General features: G+C 57.9%; 1 protein-coding gene across 1 annotated transcript in view; it reads right to left on the reverse strand.

Moving 5' to 3' along the window:
- VAV2 (vav guanine nucleotide exchange factor 2) overlaps positions 1-27,796 on the reverse strand; it is a 160,295-nt gene that overhangs the window by 34,090 nt on the left and 98,409 nt on the right. Inside the window, 7 exon segments of the mRNA XM_038548841.1 lie at positions 1,696-1,796; positions 2,734-2,802; positions 4,654-4,752; positions 5,444-5,458; positions 7,206-7,298; positions 7,300-7,309; positions 22,183-22,251. Coding sequence (XP_038404769.1) covers positions 1,696-1,796; positions 2,734-2,802; positions 4,654-4,752; positions 5,444-5,458; positions 7,206-7,298; positions 7,300-7,309; positions 22,183-22,251 — 456 coding nt within the window.

Genomic DNA, 27,796 nt, shown 5'->3' on the forward strand with positions numbered 1-27,796 from the left:
GCACAGAGTGGAAGTCCCTTCAGGGGCTCGTTGGCCAAGGTGCCTGTATCTGGCCCCAGGAAGGGCTGCCTGACCAGGAGGGCACGTGAGCAGAGCAGATGGTCACCTGACAGTCTCCCCGCAGGTGAGGACAAGAGGGACCCAAGCTCCCAGGCAGCCACTGCTGGGCCTCCCCTGACCCTAGAACTGGGATTCTTCACAAGCTCCCAGGTGCCTCTGATGAAAGCCAGGCGGAAGAGCCACTGGGACAGAACTTTCCAGTGCCTTCTCCAGAGCCCACCCCCCCCACCCCCGGTACAGAAGGCAGGGCATCGTCGCCCATGGGCCTCACTACTCCAGTGGCTGGACCACTGTCCTCTGGCGCTCCTGGGGCACCGGGCATCCTGTCGGGCCCTCACATCATCTGACTTTGTCTCTGGCTTTAGAGATACGGCTGCCCAGGCTCCGTGAAGAGCCAGGCAGCCAGACCATCCTGATAGCTGCCCCTCACACCTACTTAGAAGCTTCCAGAATCCCAGTCCTTCCCCAGCTGGGCTCCTGCAGGACATTTCAGGGCACAGAAGGCAGCTCTTAACCATCCATCCACTGGAGTTATAGAGGGGCTGGCAGCAAACGACCTAACAGATTCATGGAGGCCTCCTGACAGCAACATCCTTCTTTTTTAGAAAGGATTCCGTGTTGGTTTCTGAATGAGCTGTCACTCTCCTACATTGGCAACACTTGCTCTGGATGAGGGGCTGGACGGCCAGAGGAGTGGCATTCAGGGCCATGATTACTGCAGGCGAATTTCTGGTTGTAGGGATGCCCGTGCCATCTGCGCGTCTAGACTCGGCCTGCCCACCTGGATGCCGTGGGAGAGAGGCAGGCTGCCTCGGATCCTGACGAGTAGCATCTAGCCCCCTCGGGCTCCCTGGACGTTTGCCCTGACGCCACAGAGACTTGGATGATGTCAGGGCACGATCAGAGAAGAATCCAGGACCAACCTTCTTCACGTGGGGCTGGGGCTGGTTATGTCACAGTGGCAAAGCGCCTGTGCCCACCACTGCTGCAGGGCACCCCTAGCCTGCCCAGCTACCAGAGCCCCCTCAGTGGACACAGGCAAACCGTGTCGGCAGCATAGGCACAACCCCCATGACACCAGGTGGCACCTTGTTCCTAAGGACAGATTAGGAAGTCAAGGCCCAGTGACACACACAGACAAGTAAGCAGGAAGAGGCCTTAAACCTGGGAGCTCAGAGCCCTGAAAGTCCCGTGCTCAGCCCTGCAGGGACAGGTTTGGGTTCTGTCTTTACAGGACTGCCACATGCCACCGTCCACCTCGGTCTGGAGCCTGAGAGGCAGGCTCTCCCAGGACCTGGATGCCCATGAGGCTGGCACGCAGCAGGTGCATGGTACTGGTGAGAATGCCCTTCAGCTACCGAGACCCCCAGGGCGCAGAAGCAGAGGCAGCTGGTGGAGCCCTCGTGAGGCCTGCTGGGGTGTCACCCGTCCGGGCTGTGATGGCGGGAGGGGGGGCAGCCCTCTCAGTGTACAAGTGAGGACAGAGGTTCCCAGGGTGCTCGGCCCCGGGCCTAGGGGACCTCACCCCGAGAGGCACACCTGAGTAAACCTCAATCTGCCAGTTCTGCCCTGTCCCCAGGACACTCCTGAGGCCCTGCAGATGGGAGGGACAGGCAAGGTGGGCCCGCCACTTACCTTTCCTTGAAATCAAGGAAGACTTTGGCCAGCGTGCTGCCCCCCGCCATCATGGACACGTCAATGGCCCGCAGGAAGCTGTGATGCACCTTGATTAGGTCCTGGGAAGAACAAGCAGTCGGCACATGAACAGGTGTGCCAGGTTGGGAGGGCCACATACTCCTGCATCCCTCGCTCCCGGTGCAATTACATGAGGGGCTTGGGCGCCTGAAGGGACCTGCTAGGCCTGTTGGGACATGGGGTGCCAACCCGGGGCAGGCCCTGGTGCCAGAATGGGATGGTGACAGCCCCAGGGGGCTGTTTCCACCCAGCATCCTTGTTACCTTCCTGCTGTGTGCGGGCACAGGGACTCTCTGTCCCAGTATGGGGGCTGGGGTACAGAGTCTCTCCATGGGGGTAGGTGTTTCCACACATTTCAGAGCAGCAGGCACCCGGCAGGCAGCACCCTGGCCCCATGGCCCCTGGCCCAGGCTTCCACTGTCCACGGCCGTCTGTGCTGCCTCCATGTGCAGCGCAACAAACCCCGGGTGGGGACCACGGAGCACGAGAATGTCCCAGTCTGGCCCAGCCTCCAGCAGGAGACCAGCACCTGCCCCTTGAACTCACGAGGGGCTGCAGGAGGTGGCATTCTTGGAGGAAGCCCACCCGGTCGTAGCTAATGGAGCCGCTCTGCCGACCACATTGAGGCAAACCTCCTCACGGGGCATCACTATCCTGCGTGTGTGTACAGACATGTGCAGAGCAGGTAGGGGGCTCCCCCAAAGAGGTGGAGGGGACACGTCTGTCTCTGGCCGCTGACAGAGACCTCAAAGCTCTTCTAGGGCACGCATGTCAGACCACGGACAGCAGGCCCAGACGGCTCATGGAAACCTCGTCCTCTTGCCCCCGAAGACCCAAGTGCTGAGACCCCACCCCCTTCTCTCCGTCACCCCACGGCACCAGCCAACCAGGCAGCCAGCAGGGACGCGGCCGTCCAGGATCCCATGGCGGGAACGGCAGTGAGCAACCTGCACCTGCTGGGCTGAGCGGGGGCCTTACCTCCAGGTTGATGAAAATGGCTGCCATGTCCGCCGGGCTCAGCACCAGCCTCAGGGGGGTCATGTAGTTCTGGAACAGGCAAGACCCCACGGTCAGCTCGCCTGGAGGGCGCCAGGGGAGGGGCTGTGATGACCTCGCCAGGGGGCCGGGGGCTCTCTGCGGGGCGGCTATGTGGCCTGGCTCGCCACCGGGGCCTGCGTTGCTGGAGAAGGTGTCTATTCCGGGGGGACCCGGGCTTCGTCCTGCAGGGTGACTACTGCACGGGCAAGTGTGCGGGGCTGGGAAACGCCAGCTAAGCATCCACACCCCCCATGTGGGCAAAGCTCCGTGCTGCCCAACAGGCTGGACGCCAACTGCACTGCAACCCTGGGTGGGCGCTGCTGCAGCTACTCGAGACATTTTAGGACACTGAGGCCAGAGACGTGAGTGCATCACCCAAGGGGAGGGGGGACGGGGCCACACTTCCCACCCAACACTCAAATCCCTGAGTCCAGGTACGGCCCTAAACCTGCTGTCCAAAGATGTGCTCCCCAACGCCGGGAGCCCTGCAGCGGCAGGGAGTGGTCCCACCAGAGCCCCTGGCCTGGCCCTGGATGAGATGCATCACGTCGTACCCCAGAGGCCCGGCAGGGCAGGACTGCCACCCTCTCCCCACAGGATGCTGGCCCCTCGGGCCTCTTCTTGGCTGCCTGCTATACGCAGCAGGAGAGCTCTCCAGGTGAACAAGTACTGGTGGCTGCATGGCGCCAAGCAGTTTTCCCTGCACTGCGCATGGGCTGGCGCTGGCCTGTGACTCGGTTTCCTCACCTGTGACACAGGGGTAGCTGCACCCACCTCAACGGTTAGGGGAGGGTTAAAATGGGATTGTCCTGGAAAGCGCTTGGCATGCTGCGTGCCCTGGTCAAGCCCACTCACTCGCTGCTGAACCTCCACTGCACATCACTCCCGGACTCCCGGAACCCTCAGCCCTGCCCACAAGGCCAGGGGCAGACAGACCACAGCAGTCCACTGGCATTCTGCCACAGGCCCTAGCTGTGTGGAGAAGCTAGAGGCCCGAGGGCCCTGGAAGGAGCTGCCCCAGGAGCTGGGGCTGGCAGGAGTGGGAGGGGCAGGTGGAAGGCAAGCACCAGGGCGTGTGGCAGAGATGGTGCTGCAGTGTTGGCAGAAAGGCCAGCGGCCGGCAGGGTGGAAGGGCGGCACATGGGGTAGGAGCCAGGGAAATGTCGGTCTGCAACCTGGGCCAGACCGGGGCCCAGCACGTCCCCTGGGTCTCCTGGCTGGAGGCTGCACAGTCGTGGCCACACTTGGCCCTACGCTGGAAGCAAGGAAGAGCCAGGGAGGATCTACCTTGAGGCATTATTGGATGTTCATCCCATACGCACAGGAAAATGTCACTGAGCCAGTGTCCATGGGAGGCCACAGCAGGGTCGTCCTCAAGGAGCTCAGGAAGCCGGCGGGAGAGTGGATTGACCAGCCATTCAGGGGAGCACAGGGTCTGCCCTGGGGGCTCTGCAGGCTGGCCCAACTGGGGCTGACTAGGGGCCCAGGGCAGGATACTCACAGCCACCTAGGGGTGGTACTGCTGTTACCTCAATTTACAGAGTGGGGAGCTGAGGGCAGCAAAAGCCTCAGGGGAGAAGATACACACAAAGCGCTTAACCTAGCGCCCAGCCTGCAGGAGGGAGTATACATAAGGAGCTTAGCCCAGTGCAATCCGGAGCAGATGCCATGCTGATGCCCAGCTTGGGTGAAAAGGAGCCACAAGGACAAGCTCAGGACAGTCCCTGCCACACAGAGGGCCAATGGGTGGGCAGCGGGGCCGGGGGCGAGGATGAGGCCCATGAGGATACTGGCCCGTGTGGGGAGCAAAGGGTGACGGGTGCTTGGCAGCACCAGGAGAGGGTGGAGGCCTACACCCACCTTCTCGATGTCCTCCAGGGTCCGGTAGTACTTGGCCTCGGTCTCCTGAATCTCCAGTAAGCAGCAGTTCCTTTTGTCATCCTCAGACATGCCCATTTTCTAAAGGAAGGACATAAGACGTGAGCCAGGCCTGGCTGTGGGGTCACCAGGTGTGACACGGAGGGCCGGAAAGGAGACAGAAGGGGGCCCAAGCCCTTCCCTCCTCTTCTGCAGATGAGGGAACTGAGGCAGTAGTGAGGCACGGAAGCTTCTAGAGTCTGGGCTCCTGCTGCCCTCTTCTGAATTTTACCAGACCGGCGTGGGGCCCTCGGGAGCCAGCGCCTCTGGCGTAGACAGCAGGTGTGGCATGCTTAAAGTGCCTACTATGTGCACAGGGAAAGGCTCTGACCAGCTCTCTGACAACCCATGTCCGCCAACTGAGCGGCCGACCCATCCTCCTCCTCCAAAGAACGCCCTAGGGCCCCGCTGGAGTTCGCTGGGGCCCGGGGTTCCAAAGACACATGCCCGACGGGGCACATTGCCCAGGAGCCAAGGTCAAGCAAGAGGCCCCCCAGGGCTCCTTCCCCAGCCTCTTGTAGCCTGGGTGCAGCTACACTGCTACTCTCGGGCCTCAGCGGGGCATCAGGCGCCCATGATCCCCCGAAAACCATGTACTAATGTGGGGCCTGACAGCATCTCCCTGGGGACAGGGTCCCAGGCTTTTCCCAAGGGATCTGAGAGCTCGCTAAAAGGTGGGGGAAGCTAATTGCGGGCAGAATGGACCCCGGGCCTCCCTCCACCTGCCACTTACCTGCATGTACCTGATCTGAAAGCATGGAGGAATAAATCACATAAATCACATGAGCAGCGTCAGCTGGTTACACCGGCTGTGCTTGGGAGGGCAGGGCCACAGCACCCAACGGCCCCAGGATCACATCACAGCCCTCTGTCCACCCACCGAGCACCACCAGCCTGGCTGCGTGGGAAGGGACAGCACCAGGGTCTCCCTTATGTGTGGGCTCTGAGAGTGCCACCTGCCGCCCTCTTCCTTGGGAAAAGTCTCCATCTACCTTCCCCTGAGGCTGTTCAGACAGCTCCAGGCATGACCAGGGAGGAAGTAAAACCAGCTGTTTTATCCCAGAGGACGGGCAGGAGGCAGGAGGCAGGAGGCCCACCCTGCCAGATACACAGGACGGCTTGTGAGCAGCAGCGTGGAGCATTGTTGGGAGACTGAGCCGGGCAGGGACAGGTGTGAGGTCCCCTGATTCTCCCACGGCCCCCGCAGGGCCTGCAAACAGCCAGGGTGAGCTTCAGGACCAGGGACAGCAGCAGGCCCGGGGGGGGGGGGGGGGGGGGGACAGCCCACGGTGGGGTCTCAGCAGGCCAGGCACCCTTGGGGCCTCTCGGGGGCGTCTCCAGCCCAGAGGCCAGGGATCCCCCAGACATGTGCACGGGCCCCTTCATCCACTACTCCCACTTCACCTGTGGGTCCTTCAACTTCAAAGGGAGTGAGGTGGCCCCAAACCCGGAAGGACAGCTCCAGGAAGGCGAAGCAGAGGATCTCTGTCGGTGCAACAGCCTGGCCTTCCAGCCCCATTAGGGACCTTCTGGGCAGGATCAGGGGCAGAGCTACCCCGCTGCAAGGCTGCCCAGGGCAAGGGCAGAATTGGACTTGGGCAGACCCAGGGTTACAGACAGAGACCCCTGGTAACGGTGGGGACCCCTCAGGCCCTTCCAAGCCAAAATGAGAAATGCATTCTGTTCAGAAGAGCAGAGTCTGGGGACTGTGAGCACCACTGCCGTGTTTCTCTGCCTCTGCTGGCATGATGCCGGTGGAGGGCAGGTGCCACCAGAGCGGGAAAGGCCTCTCTGAAAGGCCTCACCGGGGAGCTGTCGTCCCAGCTTTGTTTCTCCACCACCAGCTGATTACTCCCACACTGAAGATAAACACTGAATTCAGCTTTTTGAGAAACTCTTCCCATTTCTTCCATGAAAGCAAAAAGCATCAAAAGCCTCCACCATTGGCAAGTGGCATCTGGACCGACCCCCAGGAGCGTGGGGACCCGGGTGGCCATGGCCTGCCCCGCCAGGGCCCCCTCCTCCACATTCCAGCCCAACAGGACCCCCACTCTCCGCCCGGCAGCTGCTGGCAATAAACCCACCCAGCAGCGAACTGGTGTCCGAGAGATTATTAGCCAACGCCGGCTCAGAAATAAATATCCTCGCCACATAAAAGACACACAGCTGGCTAATTGAGCCAACGGCAGTCTCCTTACTCTCTGCACAAAGGAGGAAAATGATGCGTGCTCCATGTGTCTGAGCACCCAGGCACTATTTTCAGACTCCCCAAGCAGGAAGGACTTGGAATCCTGCACACCCTCCAGAGAATTCCACATAGCAGCACGTCCAGGAGGGTCTCTCAGGCAGCAGTGTCACAGAGGGCTGGGCCCGTGGACGGAGAAGAAGGGGGACTGGGGTGCAGCCTCTGCAGCTCTCTGTCCCAGGGAGCCACCCTACCCACAGTGGCTCAGATCCTTCGGTGCAGGGGCAGCGCTGCGGGGTAGGGGGCTTACCATGGGCTTCTGCACCTCCACCTTGATGATGTCCTCATAGATGTCGTCCCCCTCATCTTCGCACGGGACACAGTCGTAGATGTCTTCCCCCAAGGTCATGCTCGCTGCATGGGAGGGAAGCAGGTCAGGCACATGGAAGGGAGGGCCCAGCACACACAGCCTCGTGGGGAGGAGCGGGGGTCAGGACCACCAGGAGCCCCTGCCCTCGGCCTCTACCTTCTGGCCCACAGAATGGGGATACACCTGCTAGGAGGACCTACTGTGATCACGCCCCAACCTTTCCACCCTTTAGTGAGCACCAGGGACACTTGCCAGGGAGGCCCGGGGTGAGTCACTGCCCAAAAGGGGATTCTCATGCAGCTAGTACAAGAATCTGGGGTGTTGCCCATGGCCACACCTGTGACCTGGAACCCCAAGTGCTCTTTGTCAGCCCAGGGCATCCCCAGTGCCCACGGCCTGTAGTGCATGTGTCAGGAAGCAGAACTTGTATGTGGACACCCTCCCTACCAGGTGGTAAGGAAGTAGAGTGAGTGGAGAGCGACAGCACTCAAGAACCAGTGCAAGGAAATCACTCACACTTTATACTCCAGCCATCCATGTTTTGGCTGCTGAGCATGCTCTGATTCTACTCTGATAAGCTGTCCCCTCGGCCCTGCCAGACTTGGAGCATAGGACACTTCCTCCAGGAAGCCCTCGGGGGATCCCCAGTCCAGTCTGTGATCAGGACCCCCCCACCACCACCACCGCCAGTGCTCTCATACAAAGTGCATCCATCTTGCTCTATCTCCCATTATTTTGTTAAGTGTCTGTGGATGAGCCTATCTCCTCCTTGGACCAAAATCCAACTTCTCGACCCCTTCTGAGTGCCGTTCCTGACAGACAGCAGCTCAGCAAATGTTTCACGTTAGCAAACGAGCCAATCCAACTACATGCGGCGGGGCCACTCTGTCCGGGGCTGACCAGCTCTTCAGTCTGCTGTGCGGCCCACCCTCAGGGCAAGTTACGCTCAAGGGCCAGCTCGCCCTGGAGGCCCGGGCCATCCCTGCAGGGACGGGGAGCCATAGGTGAGCCAGCTCCCAACTTGATAAGACCCCCATGGCAGCCGATGAGCAGGAAAGGAGAGCCGGTGGCCGCTTTGGGAGCTTTATTTCTTGCCACTGTGGGTGTGAGGAAGCCCAACGCTGGCCATCAGACAGAAGCTGGCAGGGTGACCTGTCCCCTAGACCAGCTAACAGACCTGGTGACAGACCCACGAACAGCCGCGCACCCGCTGGTGAGCCCTTCTGTGCTGACGCACCTGAAAACATTTATACTTTTCAACCTGACAAACCCTTGGAGGCAGAGAACCCCGTGGCCGTTTGTGTCCGGACAGCCATCCTGAGGCCTCACACTGTGCCCCGACAGCAACAGAGGCTCCGCTCAGAACCAGTGTGAAGCGCACCCACCACCCCTGAGGCTCATCCCCCCAGGTGGGCTTGGGAAGGTCACGCATGTTGGCACAGATCACCTCCCCTGCCTCTCCAGATGCTGTAGCCAAAGGGGACAGCTTGGGGGACCCTGCCCACCAGGCTACTGGGTCCAGGCCAGCACTAGCAGGGCTCCACTTTGGTGGGTGCCAGCCACCCTAGATTTCTGTCGTGCAGCAGAGCGAGGCTGGTGACAAGGCCACTGTCGAGAATTTTGACAGCGTGGAACCGAGGGCGGACAGGGACACTCCCGGGCTGCTAAATTAGACAGCTCAAAGGCAGCTGAGGCCATCACACTGTCTGGAAACAAACACGGGCTTTGCCCTGATGGGCTTGGGGAGGAGGCGGGGGCCCTGTGACAGTTAAATATCCCAGGAGTTGATAAATAAAAATCACTGAAAGGGGCCTCGAGATCACCCAGTTCAGAGACAGCCAACTGCCAGCACAGGGACCCCCTTCCTCAGCCCATGTTTGAGGGGGACATGCTAACTGATCCCCCGCACCCTGTCCCAGCCCACTCAGAAGGAAGGAACTCGGTGCAGTCCTCCCACCACGCATCAGCCACAACCTGAGCTCGAGATGCAATTTCCTTGCATCCCCAAACGAGCCCTGTGCTCTCCATGGCACAGATGAGAAAGCTGGGGCCCATGGTGCCGCGGACCCAGCCAAGACCTTCTGGATCTTCTAGAGGCCATACTCTTCCCCATCAGGTGGACTGGTCACCACTCCTTTGTTCACTGAGTGGCTGACGATGCATCCCAGGGGCATTCGGAGAAAGTTAAGAGCGGATCTGTGGATGTTGGAGGGACACATGCACCGGCCCCATGATGAGCCCAAAGAAGTGTGATGGCATTTTAATGAGGGAGAGGATGGTGAAGAGTGGGGGGTAGGAAAGCTTCCGGCACAGGCTGGACTTCCTGAAGATGCTCTGAGGCCTAAGTAGATGGCTGGGTCCCAGGAAAGGCGCTCAGGTGTTGGAGATCCTTCTCCCCGTCCCCCTCCCCCTGGCACCACCTGTAAGAGCCAGCACTCACTCACTCATGTGGGCGTACCCCACGCCCGTGCAGGCATACCCCATGTCTACAGAGTACACCCTGTTTTAGGCACAGGTGCAACACCCCACAAAGGTTTTTCAACCGTTTTTTGCTATGGTTTCTAGAGATCACGATGTACCCTCACTGTACCCTTCTGACAAACGGGCACCACTGTGTCACTCACACTGCAGCCCTTTATAGAACATTCTCATCTCCCCTAAAATCTCTTCTCCTTTCAAATCAATCCCCTTCCTCTTTCTCCAGGACCGTGCTTCTGACTATTCTTCCCCCACAGATTAGTTTTTCTTGTTCTGGAACTACATGCACATCAATGGCATCCCACGTCATGGTCACTTTCATGTCACTTCCCTCCCCCTGATGTCACGTCTCTGAGATCCATCCAGGCCACACGTCCATGCCAAGGACCATCGGTGGTATGACCAGCCCACAATCTGTCATCCATTCTCCTTTTGGTGAACGCTTGGGCTGCCTCCAGGTTCTGGTTACCCGGTTGTCCTGGGTTCTCTCCAGCGCTGGTTGGTGTTAAGTCTTTCCAATTTTAGCCACTGGAAGAGGAACACAGTGAAATATTGCTGCACTCCTATTTTGAATTTCCCCGATGGCTAAAGATGTTGGGGACCTTTCCCTGTCCTTCCAGACATGCGTGTGCATGTTCCTTTGTGAAAAGCCTGTGCAAGACTTTTGTCTGTTTCCAAAAATCAGTTGCCTCTTTCTTGAAAAACAAACAGAACTCTTTATATGTTCTGGACACAAGTTTTGAGTCAGATATGTCTCGTGAATTTTTTCCCCAGTCTCTGGCTTTGGCTGCTTATTTTCTTAATGGCATCTTCTGAAAAACATTCATATTAATAAAAAAAAACTTTCTTTCTCCGATGGTGTCCTGACTCTGTCCTGGGTCCTAAGAAATCATTGCATCCCATCTAAGAAACCTTTGTTTCCAGGTTCCCAAGGGTGGTCTCCTGTTTTTCCTTCCAAGAGCTGTATAATGTCCATGTTGACGCTCAGGCCTCCGATCCATCTCAGATTTTCGTGCACAGTGCGGGGCAGAGATGAAGATCCATTTCTCTCAGGGATATTCAGGAGTTTCGGGACGACTGCTTGAAAACTTTCTTCTTCCCACTGAATCACTTAAGGTCCCTTTAACCAAAACCAACCGATCACCCAAGCCTGCGTCTACTCTGGATTTTATAATCTTTCCATGAACCTATTCACCTATGCCTGTAGCAACAGCACTCTGTTTTGATTACTTCGGTTTTTTAATAGAAAGTCCTAAAACCAGGTGGTTTAAGCCTCTAGCTTTGTTCTTTTATGAGACTGTTTAGGGCGATTCTAAGGTTCCTTATATTTCTGAAGAAACTTCACAATAATCTTCTCAATTAAAAAAACAAAAAAACAAAAAAAACGGTGCTGCTGGGAGACCAGGCACCTTGATGATATCCTCTTCCAATGCATGAACATAGTATATACACAACATCTACTAGGTCTTCTTTCATTTTTCTCCACGATATTTTGTAGTTTTATCACAGAGATTTGGGATTTAGACAGTCCGGGGCCACTATGTTCTTCATTTTTTTCCCCTCTACCATTCTCTCTCCTTCTGGGGTTCCAGCTACACCTGCGTTGGACCCCTTGGCACAGCCCCACGTGTCTGAGGCTCTGTTGGCATTCTCTTTCCCCTTTGTTCCTTCCGCTGAACGACCACTAAGTCCGTGACTCCCTCCTTTGCCATCTGCCATCTTCTATTAAAGTGGATCCAGTGACCGTTCCTCTCAACTATCATGCTTTTCAGTTTTAGCATTTCCACTTGGCCCTCTTTGTAGCATCTATTTCTCTGCTGAGCCTCCCCATCTGTTCATTCATTTGGTGCATCTTTCCTCTAAGTCCCTGACCATGTTTATAAAAGCTGGTAATTGCAGCAGCGGAGTCATCTCCAGGTTGGTTCCTATTGACGTGTGTGTGTGTGTGTGTGTGTGTGTGTGTGTGTGTGAGAGAGAGAGAGAGAGAGAGAGAGAGAGACTGTGACTTTTTTCTGTTTCGCTGCAAATTTGATGACTTTGTATTGAACACCACACATGATGAATGGTAAGTTACAGAAATTCCATTATTTCTATCGAATATGGGTTCTAATAGACCACTACCTTGGTTGGACTCAAACTTCAAACTCTGTTTTCCCAGCAATGAGCAGCAACTGCAATGCTGCTGAATTCAGCCTCTGGATGCTTGGATTTCTTTTTTCTTTTTTTATTTTTAAAGATTTTATTTATTTATTCATGAGAGACACAGGGAGAGGCAGAGACACAGAGGGAAAAGCAGGTGCCTCACAAGGAGCCCGATGTGGGACTCGATCCCAGAATCACGCCCTGAGCCAAAGGCAGACGTTAAACCACTGAGCCACCCACGTGTCCCTGGATGCTGGATCTCTTTTCTTTCTTTTGGTAGAAGCCTTGGGGTCTTTCTTGTGTGTATTAGTTTCACGGCCAGACAGGGATTCAGGTGGAATCTCAGATCTGGGGGTTCCTGCTCTTTGGTCCCTCCCTTCCAGCATTTTCCTCCTAACTTTCAGGCTTCTCCACCAGCCTTTGCTGTCTCTCCTCTGACGCCTCAAGCTGGCAGGAGTGCAGCTTTCTACCTGGAATGGGCAGCGCCCTTGGGCAAAGGCTACAAACTCTCCAATCCCATACCCAAGTGAGCACCCCCTGAAGTACCTGGGCTTCCTCCAGGTCAGAGGAACATGACACAGTCCTTCCCCACTCCCTGTACTCACAGAAGGGATGGGACCACACAGACGGAGACCCTGGGAGTACACCCAAGGTGGTCACCCCAACGCACATCTGCTGCCTCAATCTCAGCCTGTTTCCTTCCTCAAAATCAATAAAGACAAGGAACATTCGTCCATATGGGATCCCTCTTCATGCACCCGTCCCATTCACCTCTTCTGATTGACTCAGGGCCCTGTGGCTAAAAACAGGCAGCCGGAAACACGAGACAAAGAGCTGTGTTCTGGGGTCTTAACTTGCGACAGAAAAATCTAAAAAACGCAGACACTGTCCCTTACGTCTGCTCTGTAAAATGTCTGTTGCCCAAAGCCTGCTGAAGACCAGAGAAGAGGATTGCTGGTCACCTGCCCATGATGGCCTCGGGTCCCCGCTCTGGGGGTCCTCCCCGCACGGTCGCAGACCACTCACACACCCAGGCTATGTTTCTCCTTCTTTCACATATGAAAACGTTCTCCCAAACGTTACTTAATTCAGGCCAATGAGCACTAAGAAACCCAGGTTTGTGCATATTATTTGAAATTACAAAACAGCTGTCCCACATTTTCGCTTCATGCATGTCCCTCCTTATGGAAGAGGGACCGGAATAAAGGCAGCAGCAAAGAAGTGGGTTTCTTCTTAGTTAAAACAAAATTAGTGGGGCGCCTGGCTGGCTTGGCCGGAAGAGCATGAGGCTCTTGATCTTGGGGTCATAAGTTCGAGCCTCACGTTACTTAAATAAACTTTGAAAAATATTATGAAAGTAAAACCAAACACGTTTGATGAAATTGGCAGCTAAGATAAAACACCTATCAGATTTGACTGGTTAAATCAACACCTCTCCTAAGACTGATTCTCTGCCAGCAACTTGACCATGGTGTCTGCCCTGTGCTGTGCACCTCACCTTACAGGTGGGGAGACAGGGCAGTGGTCAAGCCTGGGATGCAGATGCTTCTAGAATGCAGTGCTGTCATCTGCATGGGGCAACAAGCTATGGTTCCCAATAGTTCTGACCCTCCGGCCGCCACCAGGGGCGCAGGCATCCCGCGGTCACCTTGCTTTTTTACCAAAGGGATCGTCTCCAAAAGTGAGTTTCCTGAACAGGGTAGGGGGCAGGTGATTCGTCTTAAGCATCTGTTAAAACAGATGAGAGTATGTCATGACCAGCTGGGCCCAGTTGCACCTGACGGCTATGGCTGTTGGACTGGAGGAAAAAGAAACGACGGATATGTTTGGGGAGGGGGGCATGAGGCCCATCACATGTGGACTGTCCAGGAGTGCAGCACACTGACCAGGATGGAGATCCACCTGTGGGAGGATCCTGGCCTCTGGTCTCCAGTGACTCAAGCCTCCTGTTGTGTCCACCTGTGAGCCAGCACCCAGATCCGGGGCCTGCACACAGTCCTGTGGAGGGGGGCTCCCACTGGGGCCTGGCCCACAGGACCCAGCCCCAGCCCAACTTCCCACAGTGGTGCAGAATCCGACAGTGCCTTCTGTATCAGCAGAGATAATTCCATGATGCTCCATGTAGCTTTTGTGTTAGGTGGGCCTGATGACACTGATTCTTGGCCAGTCAGTCCCTTGGGCCAACACAGACTCCTGTGCAGCTTCTAACTTACCAGAGGCTACACTTCACAGAAACCCCAAGGTCCGTGCCACACTGCAGCTGCACGCTAACAGCCCTTGTCAAGACTGGACGAGAAATGTCAGGTCCCCTGACACTACTCAGGGGCACACCGGATCGCCAGTGCCAGGAACTTGGCTGGCAAGTCCCCCTGTCCCGAGGGGAAGCAGGCAGGCGAGTCTGAGATGGAGCCTCAGCCCTGCCAGCGTCTGGCTCTGTCACTCTGGGCAGGAGGACCTGAGTCTATTTCCCCATCTGTGAAGGAGAAATAACCCCAACCTCCTGGTCAGGTCGCTGGAAGGGCCAGCCACAGGGAAAATGACCAGCACAGCATACAGCAGGTGCTCAGTAAGTGGCGGCGGTCAGCCACCCCCGAGGGAGGGGAGGTTCTGCGGGATGATATTTAGCACAGGGACCGGCACTCAATCAATAAATAAAACATCATCGGCATTAAGCACGTCCAGATTTTCAAACACATGAGTCTGGAAGTCCAGAGGCCGGGTGTCAGCGCCGACAGGGCTCACAGGGCTCAGAGATGGCTCTTCCCTGTCCCACCACCCGCAAGCAAGCTCAGGGACGGTGCAAACTGGGCAGGTAGGGGGAGATCCGGACCAGATGGGAAAGGGCAGGTGAGTGGCCAGGCCCAGGGCCAGACCCACGCCCCACAGACACCCCCTAGGTTCTCCTCCTCCAATGGGAGTGGCCCTGGCCCCCTCAGCCCCCACTCGCTGCTCCGCTAGGGGTTGGGGGGCACTGATCTGCCCTCCCCCTCACCCTCCGGATCATCTTCTCGCTCCTGCTGTTATCCAGTAGACAGCTGCGCTGACAGATGCTAAATCCCGACCATTATTTTCGTCCCCACAATGGCCCGCTGCCCCCCCCCCCCAGAGGCAGATACCCGCCTCCCCTCCCACTTCAGGCCCTGGGGCCTGGCCCCGGAAGCCTGGCCTGCCTGCTCTGATTTTGTTACAGAAAGTCAGCTGCTCGGAGAGGCCGGCGCCCCCCGCCGCCACTTCAGGAAAATCAAAGAAAGGCGAGCGAGGTGCCTGCTTTCAGCCTCGGGCACACCCATGTCCTCTGTGGACAGAAACCATCCCGACCGATGTCACAGATGTGAGCGCTGGCCCCGGGCTGCTGGGCCTGAAGCTGGGACGCGGGACTCCAAGGCGCTGTGAACTTGCTACTTGGAAACCAAATCAGACGTTTGCTGACCTCGATCCATGCCAAGCAGCAGAGGGGTGCCCTGGTGGGCCAGAAGCAGCCAGTTGTGGGCCACTCTTCCTACAGCGGGGCCCAGACAGGGCAACAGAGTCCCCCAAGGTTGCCAAGCCATGTGGGAGTACACAGAGACCAGACCATGGCCACCAGACTCCCAGAGGGAGCCCTGTGTGCCTGGCGCTGTGCTCCCTACTAGAACTCTCTTTTCCTGGGGTGCTTTCTAAGCAGCACAAGAGCATCCACAAACCCCTGGGCTGGGTCATCAAGGTAAGGTCCAGAGGGATGTCCTGGGCCACAGCAGCACATGGCTCAGCCCCTACACCATCATGTGAACTGTGCTGTGTGACCACAGGCAAGTCACTGGTCCTCTCTGAGCCTTTATCTCAACTGTGGAATGGGGGCAGGGCCACAGTTCCACAGTGGCCATGTCGTGAAGGCTGAGACGATAGGGCCAAAACCCCAGCACAGGGTCTGGCACTTGGGGGACATCAGCTTGGGTCCTCAGAACCTCCCTGCGACCACCGTGGGGCATGTCCCCTGTGCCAGGGAGCAGGGCTCAGGTCAAGCAGCCTGAAATAGGAGCTAAGTTCTTCAGTATTTCTTAAGCACCACTGCACATGAAGGAAACAATGTTATAAGTCTTGGGGACGCCTGGATGGCTCAGGTTGTGATCCCCAGGTCTCCGGATCGAGTCCCGCATTGGGCTCTCTGCATGGAGCCTGCTTCTCCCTCTGCCTGTGTCTCTGCTTCTCTCTGTGTCTCTCATAAATAAATAAATAAAACCTTTTCTAAATGAATGAATGAATGGCCAATTCTTCATACTCCTAACATCCCAGGAAAGTGGACAGTGTGCTTCAGAGATGCCCTTAGCAGCCACAAGGTGAACCTCCCCTGGCCGAGCCCAGCTGGTCCCTGCTTCCTTCTGGGACCAAGGAGACTATACACATCTTAACCTCCCCCCACAGGGCTCCCCCACCCTGTAGACTCTGTTAAATTAGGCCACAGAATCACTGTGACCACCTGGGTCCGGACCCAGGTCCCATCAGGTATTAAAAATAAAAATTTGGGCGGCGGGGCAGCCCGGTGGGGCTCAGCGGTTTAGCGCCGCTGTCAGTCCAGGGCCTGATCCTGGAGATCCAGGATCAAGTCCCACCCACATCAGGCTCCCTGCATAGAGCCTGCTTCTCCCTCTGCCTGTGTCTCTGCCTCTCTCTCTCTCTCTTCGTGTCTCTCATAAATAAATAAAATCTTAAAAGAAAATAATTTTAAAAAAATTGGGGCAGCCCGGGTGGCTCAGTGGTTTAGTGCCTACCTTAGGCCCAGGTCATGATCCTGGAGACCTGGGATTGAGTCCCATGTCGGGCTCCCTGCATGGAGACTGCTTCTCCCTCTGCCTGTGTCTCTGCCTCTCTCTCTCTGTCTCTCTCTGTCTCTCATGAATAAATAAATAAAATCTTTTAAAAAATAAAAATAAGTAAATGAACAAAAATTCACCCAAGTCTCTGCTCTATCTGCTGGCCTGCGAGCACCTGAGTATTCAGCAGGGCAGGGTGGCAATGGGGCATCTACTCTGCATTTGTTCCTAAGGGCCCCTCGTGCAGACACTAGGGCAGAGAATGAACCACCCAAGGTCAGGGTTTTAAGGTCACCTCAGTCCCAGGCCAGCCAGGGCAGCACAGGCCCACGGACCAAGGGGCCGAGATGTGCCAGGAGGGCAGAGTGTGGGGTGCAGAGTGCTGGGCAGCCAGTCCCACCGGCCGTGGCCAGCTGTCTCCACAACCAGAATGAGAGGAAGATAGCAGGGGCCTGAGTACCAGGGCAGGGTTTAGACAGACTGCCCTAGGCCCGGCCTGTCCTGCAGCCAGCTCTGCAAGGCCAGGGGCCATCAGGCAGCTTGTCCGGATCACAGGGACAGGAGAGAGAGGCCAGGCTCCAATGCTGACTGCCCCACCACCGGACCACAAATGCAGACAGGGTGACTTTGGGGGCAGGACCGCAAACCCCGAATTCCCCGAATTCCCAACAGAGGCACAGCTGAGAGCCAGACTCTCCTGGGACCCTGGCCGAATATAAGGCAGTAACCAGTCCAGACAGGGTGAGGGAAAGTTCCTCTAAATCACACTTTGGCAAATCTTATGCTCCTGCAAAGTGCACTTTCAGCAACATCTCCCGGAAGCCCTCCCAGTCTCCTGGTCTGTCAGGGTCTGACCCCTGTGGATGCCCCCCCCTGGATAGGGGGTCCAGGGCAGGTGGCCTGCTGACTCACACAAACCCAGTTCAGATCAAAGCTCCACCCCTCTGTGGCTGTGTGCAGGCACCCCAGCCTCTCAGAGCCAGTCTCCAGTCCAAAGGTGGGGCCCGGGACCCACCTGCAGGGTTCCTCGTGGGAACAACCGTGTGTGCTCGACAGGGCTGGCTTCAGGCCCTCCGTCTGGTGGGTCACGTCCAGGCTGCACCTCCCAGGGCCCACATGAGGATGGAAAAACCATCCACAGGGTTTGGGGCACCATGTGCTGCCAAGGACACCCCAGCTGGGGACTGCACAGGACTGGAAGGAATTTGGCCACCCTGCTTGCTGTACAAATGGAGCCTGGAGGGCCAGATGAGCAGCTCGGCTGCAGGGAAGCTGGCCCTTCCTAGAGGGCTGTGCCCGGCTGTCACCACTTTCATAGCCCAGAGCCAGGGCCCTGGAGCCATAAGACCACAGAGCAAGGGGACAGCTGCACGCGCGCAGGGCTCCCCAGACCTGCACCCGCTACCGCCTTCCTCCACCAGAACCCTCCCTGCCATGGGCCTAAGGACAGCGGCCTCCCAGGCTGGCCAAGGAGGGCATCCACTGATGCCTCCTCTCTGGGGGGCTTTCCTTCCACCTTCTTCAGGCTGCAGGGCTGGTGGTATCCTCTAGGGGGGTTGAGGAGGGACTGCCCTGCCCGACATGGTTACAGGCTGTTGTTTGTTTCTGCATCGTCTGATTCCAAACTTGTCCCCTTTGGAAAAGCAATCCTTGGGGACGAACAGCAGACGTCCTAAAGCCGCCCCTCCCAACCCAACATGAACGGCCCCACACATGCAGGCGTGTGCGAAACACTGAACCTTCACATGAGTGGCTGGAACATCTCTGAAATCGGGGACAGTTTTTGAACAAGCTTTCTTTGAGGCTGGGAGAGACAGATGGGCAAGGACGGCGGGGTGGGGATAGGCTGTCCCTTGGATGAGGGTCCCAGGCGAGTGCGGCCATTGTTCCCCATTCCCTGCCTGTGGGGACCCCATAGTAGACCACCACTCCGCCCCTGTGCACCCCGCCTCCCTCCCCAGGGACAAGAAAGACACCCCCCCCCACCTTGCTGCAAGAAGACGTCCTCGTGCCCTTGAAGGAGCTGTCGACTTGGGACACTCCCTCTACATTTTATGCATCTTAAAAAATTATCCCAATGACTCTAACATGACACATTTAAAGCTGTGAAGTCATTTTATGATTCAATAAAGCATGCAGCTATACATTTATGGATAAATTATATCCCCTGCCGTGCCACAATCACATTTGTTTAAGCCCGAAAATCATTCCGACTCCCGAGGAAGTGACGGGAGACGTAAGCAGCAGGCTTCTCAATCATAAAGCTGTGGATCCTTCAAGCTTGAAGGGACCCACATGCCATCGGCTACTGCTTTCATTTCAGAGGCAGGGACATGGGCCCCACGAAGGACCCGGCGGTGCCCCGAGGAGGATAGAACATCGCCTTTTCCGCTGCTCAGCCTTGAATAAGCAGGCACTTGCCTGCGTGCCTGGAGTGAGTGGCATTGTGTCACCCGGACAATCGAAGCCCCTTGAGAAATGTTAGGAGCGAAGCCAGAGCTCAGGTCATGAAGCCCCAGGGTCATCCAGGTGCATGTACAGCAGAGAAGCAGCCTGAGGCCACATGCCTGTGGTCTCTCTGAGCTCTTGTCCCACGAGCTCCAGGTGACCCCCCAAGACAGGAGCCTCCATGTGTGGGGGCATCGTGGCCTCCCCTCACAGCTGGGGACCAGGCACCTGCCACACAGCTCTGCCCTTCACGGCCTGCCACCTGTCCCTGCCTCCTACCCCCAGCAGGGGTGGCTGAGCAGAGCTGGGGTGCCCTGAAACTATGACCTCTGCAAAGCCCCCTGTCCTAATTTGCAGCAAGAACCCCCTCCATATGCTCCTGATTGCAAAGCAAAGGAAATGTGTAGGCTCCAAATCCCAAAGGTGCCGTGTCCAAATGCCCGGAGAAGACCGCCCCCAGAGCACGACCCCCAACACTGCTGCAGACACACACAGAGGGGGCTGGTGAGAGAGAGCCGAATGCCTCTCCTCCCAGCTCCGCGGTCAGTGACAGTGCCCCGGGAGCTTGAAATAGGCCATTTAAGTGGCAATATCTCGTGTTAATTTTTTCAACCAGCTGCTCTATTATTTGATTATACATTATTCAGTGATCTCCAAAGTGAGCTTAGAGCACTTGAGAACATAATGTTAGTCCAGCAACATCCATTCAAACGTGGGAAGGGCTCCCCCATGAGCTCCTAGAACCACGTCCTGGATCCGAGACCCATGCTGCCCACACTGGTGCCACCAGCCACGTGTGGCTGTGAGCTCACAAACATGAGTGTGGCCAGGTGAACTAAGCTGTGCCCATCAAACTAAAAAAAATTTTAAGATTTTTTGTTTAATTATTCATGAGAGAGAGAGAGGCAGAGACACAGGCAGAGGGAGAAGCAGGCTCCCTGCAGGGAGCCTGCTGTGGGACTCAATCCCAGGACCCCGGGATCACGCCCTGAGCTGAAGGCAGATGCTCAACCGCTGAGCTGTCCAGGCGTCCCTGAGCTGTGCTGTCAACATCAAACATGCACCAGACCAGACTTTGTGCCACAGAGAAGGCAAGCCGCTGGGTTAATGACTGGTCATGCTGGCTTACACACAGAACCAGGCAATATTCTGGATATAACATAATATAATAATTTGCATATAATTTTCAGTTAAATAAAAACACATTATACAACTAGTTTCCCCTACTTCTGTTTCTACTAGAAAATTTACAACTGCACATGTGGCTTGCGCTCTAGTTCTCCTGGACAGCACTGCCACAGCCCTTTGGGAACTGGGTGGAAAGCCATGATCTTGGTGAAACAGGCGGAGGGGAACCACCATCCTCGCCCGAGGGCTCATGGAGCGTCCAGTGGGTACTATGCCCCCGATGATATCACTGATGGTCTTCCCGAAGCAGTGTTATGCATAGGGAAACCAAGGCAGAGGTGGTATAACATGCCAAAGACCATGAAAGTAGGAGGTGACACGTCCCAGGCTCCCAGTACATCCGACGGGACAGCTGTGCTGCGTGGGACACAAGACGGGGCGGCAGCAGAATGGGTGGATTTTCCTGCACGGCCGACACACCTGCTCTTGGTGGTCCAGAAGGGGTCATACACTGTGGAGCCGCGTCCTGTGGGCTGAGGCTGCAGGGCTCTCAGTAGCCAGCTGGGGACACGGGGGACGTGAAGGCTCTGGATGCCCGCAGCAAGAACCATCTCTCTGAAGCTGGTTCAAAAGGGCTCCTCATGGGAGACCCACATGATCCCATGCTCCTGGGGTCCTAGGAGGCGGCAGGTGGGCCTCACTCTCCCTGACGTTCCCAGTTCCTGACCCTGAGCCAACGCACAGAAGGTGCTCAGTGCTGAGTCGGCAACGGAACAGATGCACAACTGACCGGATCGCAGTGTCCACGGCACCACGTGCACATGGCCATCCCTCACCGGGGCCCCGAGGACACACCAGCTTCCCTGCCGGGGAGCCCCATGTCCAACAGCCTCACAGCCACTAAGCATCCGAGGTCCGGGCAGCTGCTGGCAGGACCCTTCAGAAGCACAAGTTGATCATTGCTTCAGACATCTGGTCAAGGGCCGAAGGCAAAGAATCGGGCGGCTCCCCTGGAAATGTCACTGCTGGCTCCCTGTCACGGCCTGGTGTCCAGTCCGTACCCCAGCTCCCACCTCTTACTGGGTCCCACTCCTGATCTGTGCTGCAAGGTGAAGAGGAGAGGGCCGGGGAAGCCCTCCTGGGAGCAGCAGCCATCTCACTGCAACAAAGCTGTGTCTGCCGTCAAACAGGAATGAGGGGTCCAGGCAGCAGAAAGCTGGGACAGGTGGGGGGGCCAGGTCAGGAGCCCCCAGGAACCACCCCAGGCCCTGGCCAAGCTCGTTGCTTCTCGGGCCTCCTCACCTGCAGGAAGCGGGCACCCTGCCTCCTCCACCCTTCCACCCCTCCTCAGGGAAGCTGCCCGGGCCCTTCTCTGAGCAGCAGCTGGGTGATCTTACCCCAGGCCACAGCGGACCCCACAGGGCCAGACCTGCCCCTTCAGGAAGAGCCACTGCCCCAGGCTTCTCTTGGGTTCCTGGGGGCTCTGAGCCTGGGAGCGTGAGGACGGAATGGCGGAGTCCTCAGAGACAGAGCGACACCAGTCTAGGGCCACGGAGAAGGTGGGAGATGCCCGCTGTGGCTTTGGGCGGCCTGGTCTCCGCCCCTCGCCTGCCCCCTCAGGCCATGAGATAGCCCGGAACCCACAGACCACCTTTGCTTGTGGCCCACACTCCAGGGGCCCAGCTTCTCAAAACCCCAGCTCTCCCCGCCCCAGCAAAAGCTGGAGAACCTTCCAGAACATGAAGGGAGGCTTGTCCGTTTGAGTTCTCTGTCTCTTTCTGTCGGGCCTGGTGGAGGCCACGCCACCACCAACCATGGAGAGGCCCCAGGCAGGACGGCAAGGTGGCTGTACCCACAGTGGGGCTGCGACTCTCCCATCCCCCGTCCCCATCCCTGTCCACGTCCCCACCCGGGTCCCATCGCTTCCTTACTCCGCCAGCTCCTCCAGGCTGCGGTAGACATCGTCGTCATTCTCGGCGGTCTCCTCCGAGGGAAAGGGCCTGTGGAGAGAGGACAGTGGCGTGAGCAGGTCTCCTCAGTGCCCCAGGGCCGTGCAATTGCCAGCTTCCGCCTGTCTCGTGTAAGCTGCCCGCACGGCAGAACCAGCAGGTAAAGCGTCTAGGGTGAGGGTGGCCCAGCTTAGCCTTGGGACACTGGAGGTCACCTCCGTAGGCACCACCACCTGCCCCCGGCCCTGCTGCCCACGAGGGAACTGGGCCAGGGACAGCAGGAAGCTTTCACCAGTGTGATAGTCCTGCCTCTGCACTTCAGGGGGCCCCCCAGCCCCTGCCACATTCCTCTCCCTCAGCCTTGTGCCTGAGGAGCCATCCACACACCTCTCCTGCCATCTGTCCCACGCCACCTCCTCTCTGGCCCCTGAACCTGTATCCGCCTCCCAACAAAACCACTCCTGACAAGGACGAGTGATCTTCGCTCTGTCCAATCCTAAGGCTGATTTCATACACAGTGGACACCTGCAGAGGGGCGAGGGACAGAGTTCCTGGGGGTGACGGGGGTGCGGTTTGGGCAGCAGGACAGGGCAAGGGGCACTCAGGTCAGGCGGAAGCACTTCTCCTTGCAGGCCTTGTCAGGGCCTCTCACGTTCACATTGTATTGAGACTGACCAGCTGGCTTCCCTGGACTCAAGGATCTTTATTTTCCAATCCCATGGTTCCGTATTCGGGGGTGCCCAGGGTCCCCGCCAATGCTGTCAGTCCCAAAGTGCATCTAGGACAGAAGGGGGGCGATGGGTCAGGAAGCTCCCCTGCTGGGCTCAGGGGGACAGAGCCCTCAGTGTCCTCAGACCAAGTGTCCACCTGGGTGGCTCAGAATGTGCTTTTATCCTGACAATCCCTCTCCAGGGGGATGAGCCCCCTGGAGAATGGAACTGCGAGCCCAGTTCATTTTTGTCACAGCCAAAGACAGATGATGTCAGATGGCAGGGGCCAGAGTGGGGGGAGGGCACCCCTGGCTGTGGGGGACTGACCCCCAAGATGAGACAGGAATGCAGGGTGCCATGGCCCATCCACACTGCCCCCGGTCCCCTGCCCCACCCTGGCCCCCAAGACCTAGCTGCCCCCAAGATTTAGTTAACCCCCGGCCACGTGGGAAGATCTGATAATGTGCTCAGCCTGGGGCTATGTTCTCCCAGCACAGAGCCTGGCACCAGAAAGGCACGGACAGACAGACAAATGGGTGGGACAGATGGATGGCTGTCTGGGAGGACAGGAGGGACATGGCCTGATTTGTGGGCTGATGGACCGGGAATGAGACGTGAGGGGAGGAGGGGAAGAGAAGCTAGGACATCGGGTGGGCTGCAGGGTGGATGGGCAGACAGACAGATGGACGTCAGACAGTCTCAAGCAGTTTTTCCACCTTCTCCCAAAACAACAATACACATCAGCCCCAAAGCAGAGCCAGGAAAGCATCTTCAAGGAGAGCTTCTGAGCAACCACATAGAGGTATTCAAGTCACCCAGTTTGACACCGGGTCCCCAGTGTGCACAGAGGGCGCCGCACGGGGCGATGTTCCCACTTTACCTTAAAGCCAGAGAGGACCTAGATCAGGGGTGACTGTGGTCACGCTGCGGCCAGGACTGGCTGACCATCCACACCCCCATCCCCCTGCATCTACCCCCAGCCCCCCACCCCGTGCTGCATCTACTCCCCTGCACCTCCCCCAACCCCTGCCCCCCGTATCTGCTCCCAGCACCTACCCCCATCCCCTGCCTCCATATCTGCCCCCAGCACCTACCCCTATCCCCTACCCCATGCTGCATTTACCCCCTTGGACCCCCAGCACCTACCCCCATCCCCCGCCCCCCATATCTGCCTCCAGCACCTACCCCTATCCCCCCACCCCGTGCTGCATCTACCCCCCCAGCACCTACCTCCCACTCCCCTGTCCTCCTCCCTGCCCTCCCCCCACCCCGACAAGACATCCTGACCTGAACAATGTCAACCAGCTGCTCTTTAGGAGGAGAGGACAAGAAGGAAGCCCCACAGAACAGTCTGCGCAGAAATGACCGCGGGTTAAACCCCAGAGCGGGTCCCCTGGGCCTCCCTCGCAGCAGGATGGGCTCCTCCTGTCCCATCAGACCCTTCCTGAGCATGCACTTCCTTGTCCCCAGCTTCTGGGAAGCCAACTTTCCCACTCGGACCACCTCGGAAACGACGGGGACACCAGGGCCGGAAGCAGAACAGCGTCAGGCTGTGTCCACTCCGCCCGCCCAGCTCCCCAGCACCCCTCCTCCCGGAGGCAGTGAGTGCAGGTCATGCCGCTGCTCCCCAGGAGCACCCTCAGTCTCCCCTCCCCCACCAGGACAACCTCAGCATCCAGCAGCTGGAACTGCCCCCTCTTTCCGCCCCGGCTCGATCCCCCTACACCCTGGAAATCGAGTACTGGCCAGAAGCCAAAACAGAGATCCCACGACCTCTGTCACCTTCATTTTACAGGAGGCCTTGTGAGGAGAGCGAACAACTGAGATCCGGGTTCGAATCCAGCCTCACCATGTGGCCCTGAGCAGGGTATGCTCCCCCCCACCTCAGTTTCCCCAACTGTAGAATATCGGTAGTCACTTGAGATGAAACAAGGTAACACAGTGCACCTCTGAGTCCTTCTACCCAGCGAGTGTCCCCCACATGACAGCTGGGTCGCCCTCCATCCCTCTGAGTGGCCCACCCCCAGAGCCCCTGACCGGTCCAGAATGCAGACACAGGCTGTCCCCGAGGTCCCCACAGCCTCTTGAACAACAGCTCCAGGTGCCGACTCCTGGAGACAGGGGACCACGGGGTCGGCACCATCCCTGGGTCCTCCAACCCACCCCACAGACTCGATGCCTCAAGGAGTATCCCCCAGACCCAGAAGTCCACACTCCGGAAGGTGAGAACGCTTCCCGGTCAGGGCTTGGCCCCTGACGTGGGTATTCAGGATCACCCAGCACCATCCCGGGACCTAGGCTTCCGCGTTCATTCTCCTACATTCTGCAGGCCTTCAGATGAATGGGATCCAGGAGGGTCTGGGACACATCTGACTTCATCCTTCACCTCAAGTGTTCAAGAAGAAAGCAAATTCCGACTCACAGAATAGAATGCTCCATGCAAGTGACCTCTGAAGCCCATGTCCACCTGCATGGTCGCGAGTGTTTCTGGTCCTCCCTGGCCGCCCTGGTGTGCTCCAGGGACAGGTGAGGGCCAGCACCCTGGGTTCCCATGCTGGAGGGTGAGGCCAGCCCAAGGCCCCCAGCGAGCAGACTGGGCCCCACAAGCCTGGGGGTACCTAAGCACCCGGCACTGCCTGCAGGGGACAACCGCCATCCAGTATGCCTGGGACCAGGGAATGTCCCGGAACATGGGAATTTCAGTGCTGGCCACCTAGTCCCAAATGTGGGAGACCAAAGTGCTTCCATATCCAGCACTGGCCCTACCCTACGTGGGCAGCTCACGTCTCTGGCCAGGCCTCAGTTTCCTATTCTGAAACTGGCCTCAGAATGGGGTGCAGTGGGGCTGTGGGAGGGCCTGGCACCAGGTCGCCATCAGGGTCAGCTTCATCTCCCCAGGTGAGCCCAGGTGAGCCCAGGGGCTGGTGGGAAGGAAGTGGCCAGCGTGGAGGGGGCGTAGTGGACAGGGCAGGGGGCAACACCCCCTTTGGCACCAGCTGGCCAGGGTACCCGCAGCCCCACAAACTTGAAAGGCCCAACAAGAAGTGCAGCCTGGGGGCGATCCCTGGGTGGCTCAGCGGTTTAGTGCCTGCCTTCCGCCAGGGGCGTGATTCTGGAGTCCCAGGATCGAGTCCCACAGTGGGTTCCCTGCATGGAGCCTGCTTCTCCTTCTGCCTATGTCTCTGCCTCTGTCTCTCATGAATGAATAAATAAAATCTTTAAGGAGAGAAAAAAAAAGAAGTGCAGCCTGGAGGACCTGACAGGCCCGTTTAATTATTGAGAGAGTCACCTGGGTGCCGCCTGCTAATTGGCTGGGAGACCTTGAAGCACCAGGGTTTCCTTATTAAAAACAGCTCTCCTACTAACAGCCCTGACTGTCAAAACAAGCCGACGGATCTCGTTTCTCTTCTCAGCCCGTCACCCCACCCAGTGTGGAGAGGCCATCGCATCAGGGGGCAGCGCCGGCTGGTGTACCCCACCCACGTCCACACCCGGCTCAGGCTACATACACCTAGTGTTGGAGAAGAGGGCGATCCACGCTCCGCATGAAGGCCACACACGGCCGGAGGGTGCAGGGTGCAGGAAGGAAAGGCTCCAGGCAGGTGAGCAGTCCTGGCCTGGGGAAATCAGGAGGGCTTCACAGGAGGTGGCCGGGGAGCAGACATGGAGAGCAAGGTCTGACGGAGGGCAGAGTTCCAGCCTCGAATCAGATAGGGGTCGGAGTTGGCCAGAGTTTCCAAAGGATCTGAGCCCCCAGCCTCAGTTAACTCATCTGTAAAATGATGGGGATTAAACCCCCTGCCGCACAGGCATTTTGTGGGATGACAGGAGATGCAGTGTGGGCATGGTTCCCACGCGTCCTGGCACCCAAGGCGGTGGAGGCCAGGGGTGATGGTGGATGTGGTCGTGAGTAAGGGCTGGAGGACTGACGCAGCCCGGTCAGACGAACAACATGCCTGCGCACTTGGGGATGTGCTGGCTCAGTGTGGCTGGGGCTGCAGCCAAGGAGCAGTGACAAGTGGGCCAGCCTGGTACTGACCACCAGGAGCCTTTGTCTGTTTGTTTTTTAAAGGTTTATTTATTTTGGAGAAAGAGCGGGTGGGAGAGGTGGTGGTCTGGGTGGGTGAGGGGCAGGGGCAGAGGCAGAGGGACAGTCCCAAGCAGACTCCATGCTGAGCGCAGAGCCCAACATAGGGCTCCATCCCAGGACCCAGAGATCACAACCTGAGCCAAAACCAGAGTCGGACACGTAACCAAGCGAGCCCCCCAGGCGCTGCATTACATCCAGGGTCTTAAACCAAAGTCAGCACAGAGACAGGAGGGTCTCGGTGCCTCCGTGTGGTGCGGGCTTGGATAGGGGGACACAGAGTGAAGCCACAGCTGGTGGAGGCAGGCCCAGCCACCGTGCAGGCCAGGGGGGAGGCGGGGGGGGGCCAAGGGGGGAGGCAGGGGCCAGCAGGGAGGTGTGGCAAGTCCTCTCCCACTTCCCCAGAGAGGAAGCCCAAGTGACCCTCCAAATTCCAGCCAGGCAGCTTCTGCCCTTGCTTCCAAACCCCCCCATCCCCCAGGTGGAGGAAGGCGCTGTGAGCTGGGGGTGGAGAGGGAATACTGGGTGCCTGCCTGGGGCCGCACAGAGGGAGGAGCCTGGAGCTGCCCCACCACTTCTCAGCAGCCACAAAGCTCAACGTATTTGTGACTTTCCGGTGCACTTCTGGGAAGGCAGCAGCTAGGAGCGGAAAGGCCAGGGGTCAGGGGGCCGTTCTCCGCGAGGAGCAGGGCCCAGCCCCCGCGGCTGCTCCTGGTCAGTCCCTCCCCAGCACGGGGGAGGCAGGAAATCCCCGAAGCCTGCACAGCCCTGCCTGCCCTGCCATGGCCACCAGGGAGCC

This window comes from Canis lupus, chromosome 9 (assembly GCF_011100685.1).
Source record: "Canis lupus familiaris isolate Mischka breed German Shepherd chromosome 9, alternate assembly UU_Cfam_GSD_1.0, whole genome shotgun sequence".
Lineage (NCBI taxonomy): Eukaryota > Metazoa > Chordata > Mammalia > Carnivora > Canidae > Canis > Canis lupus.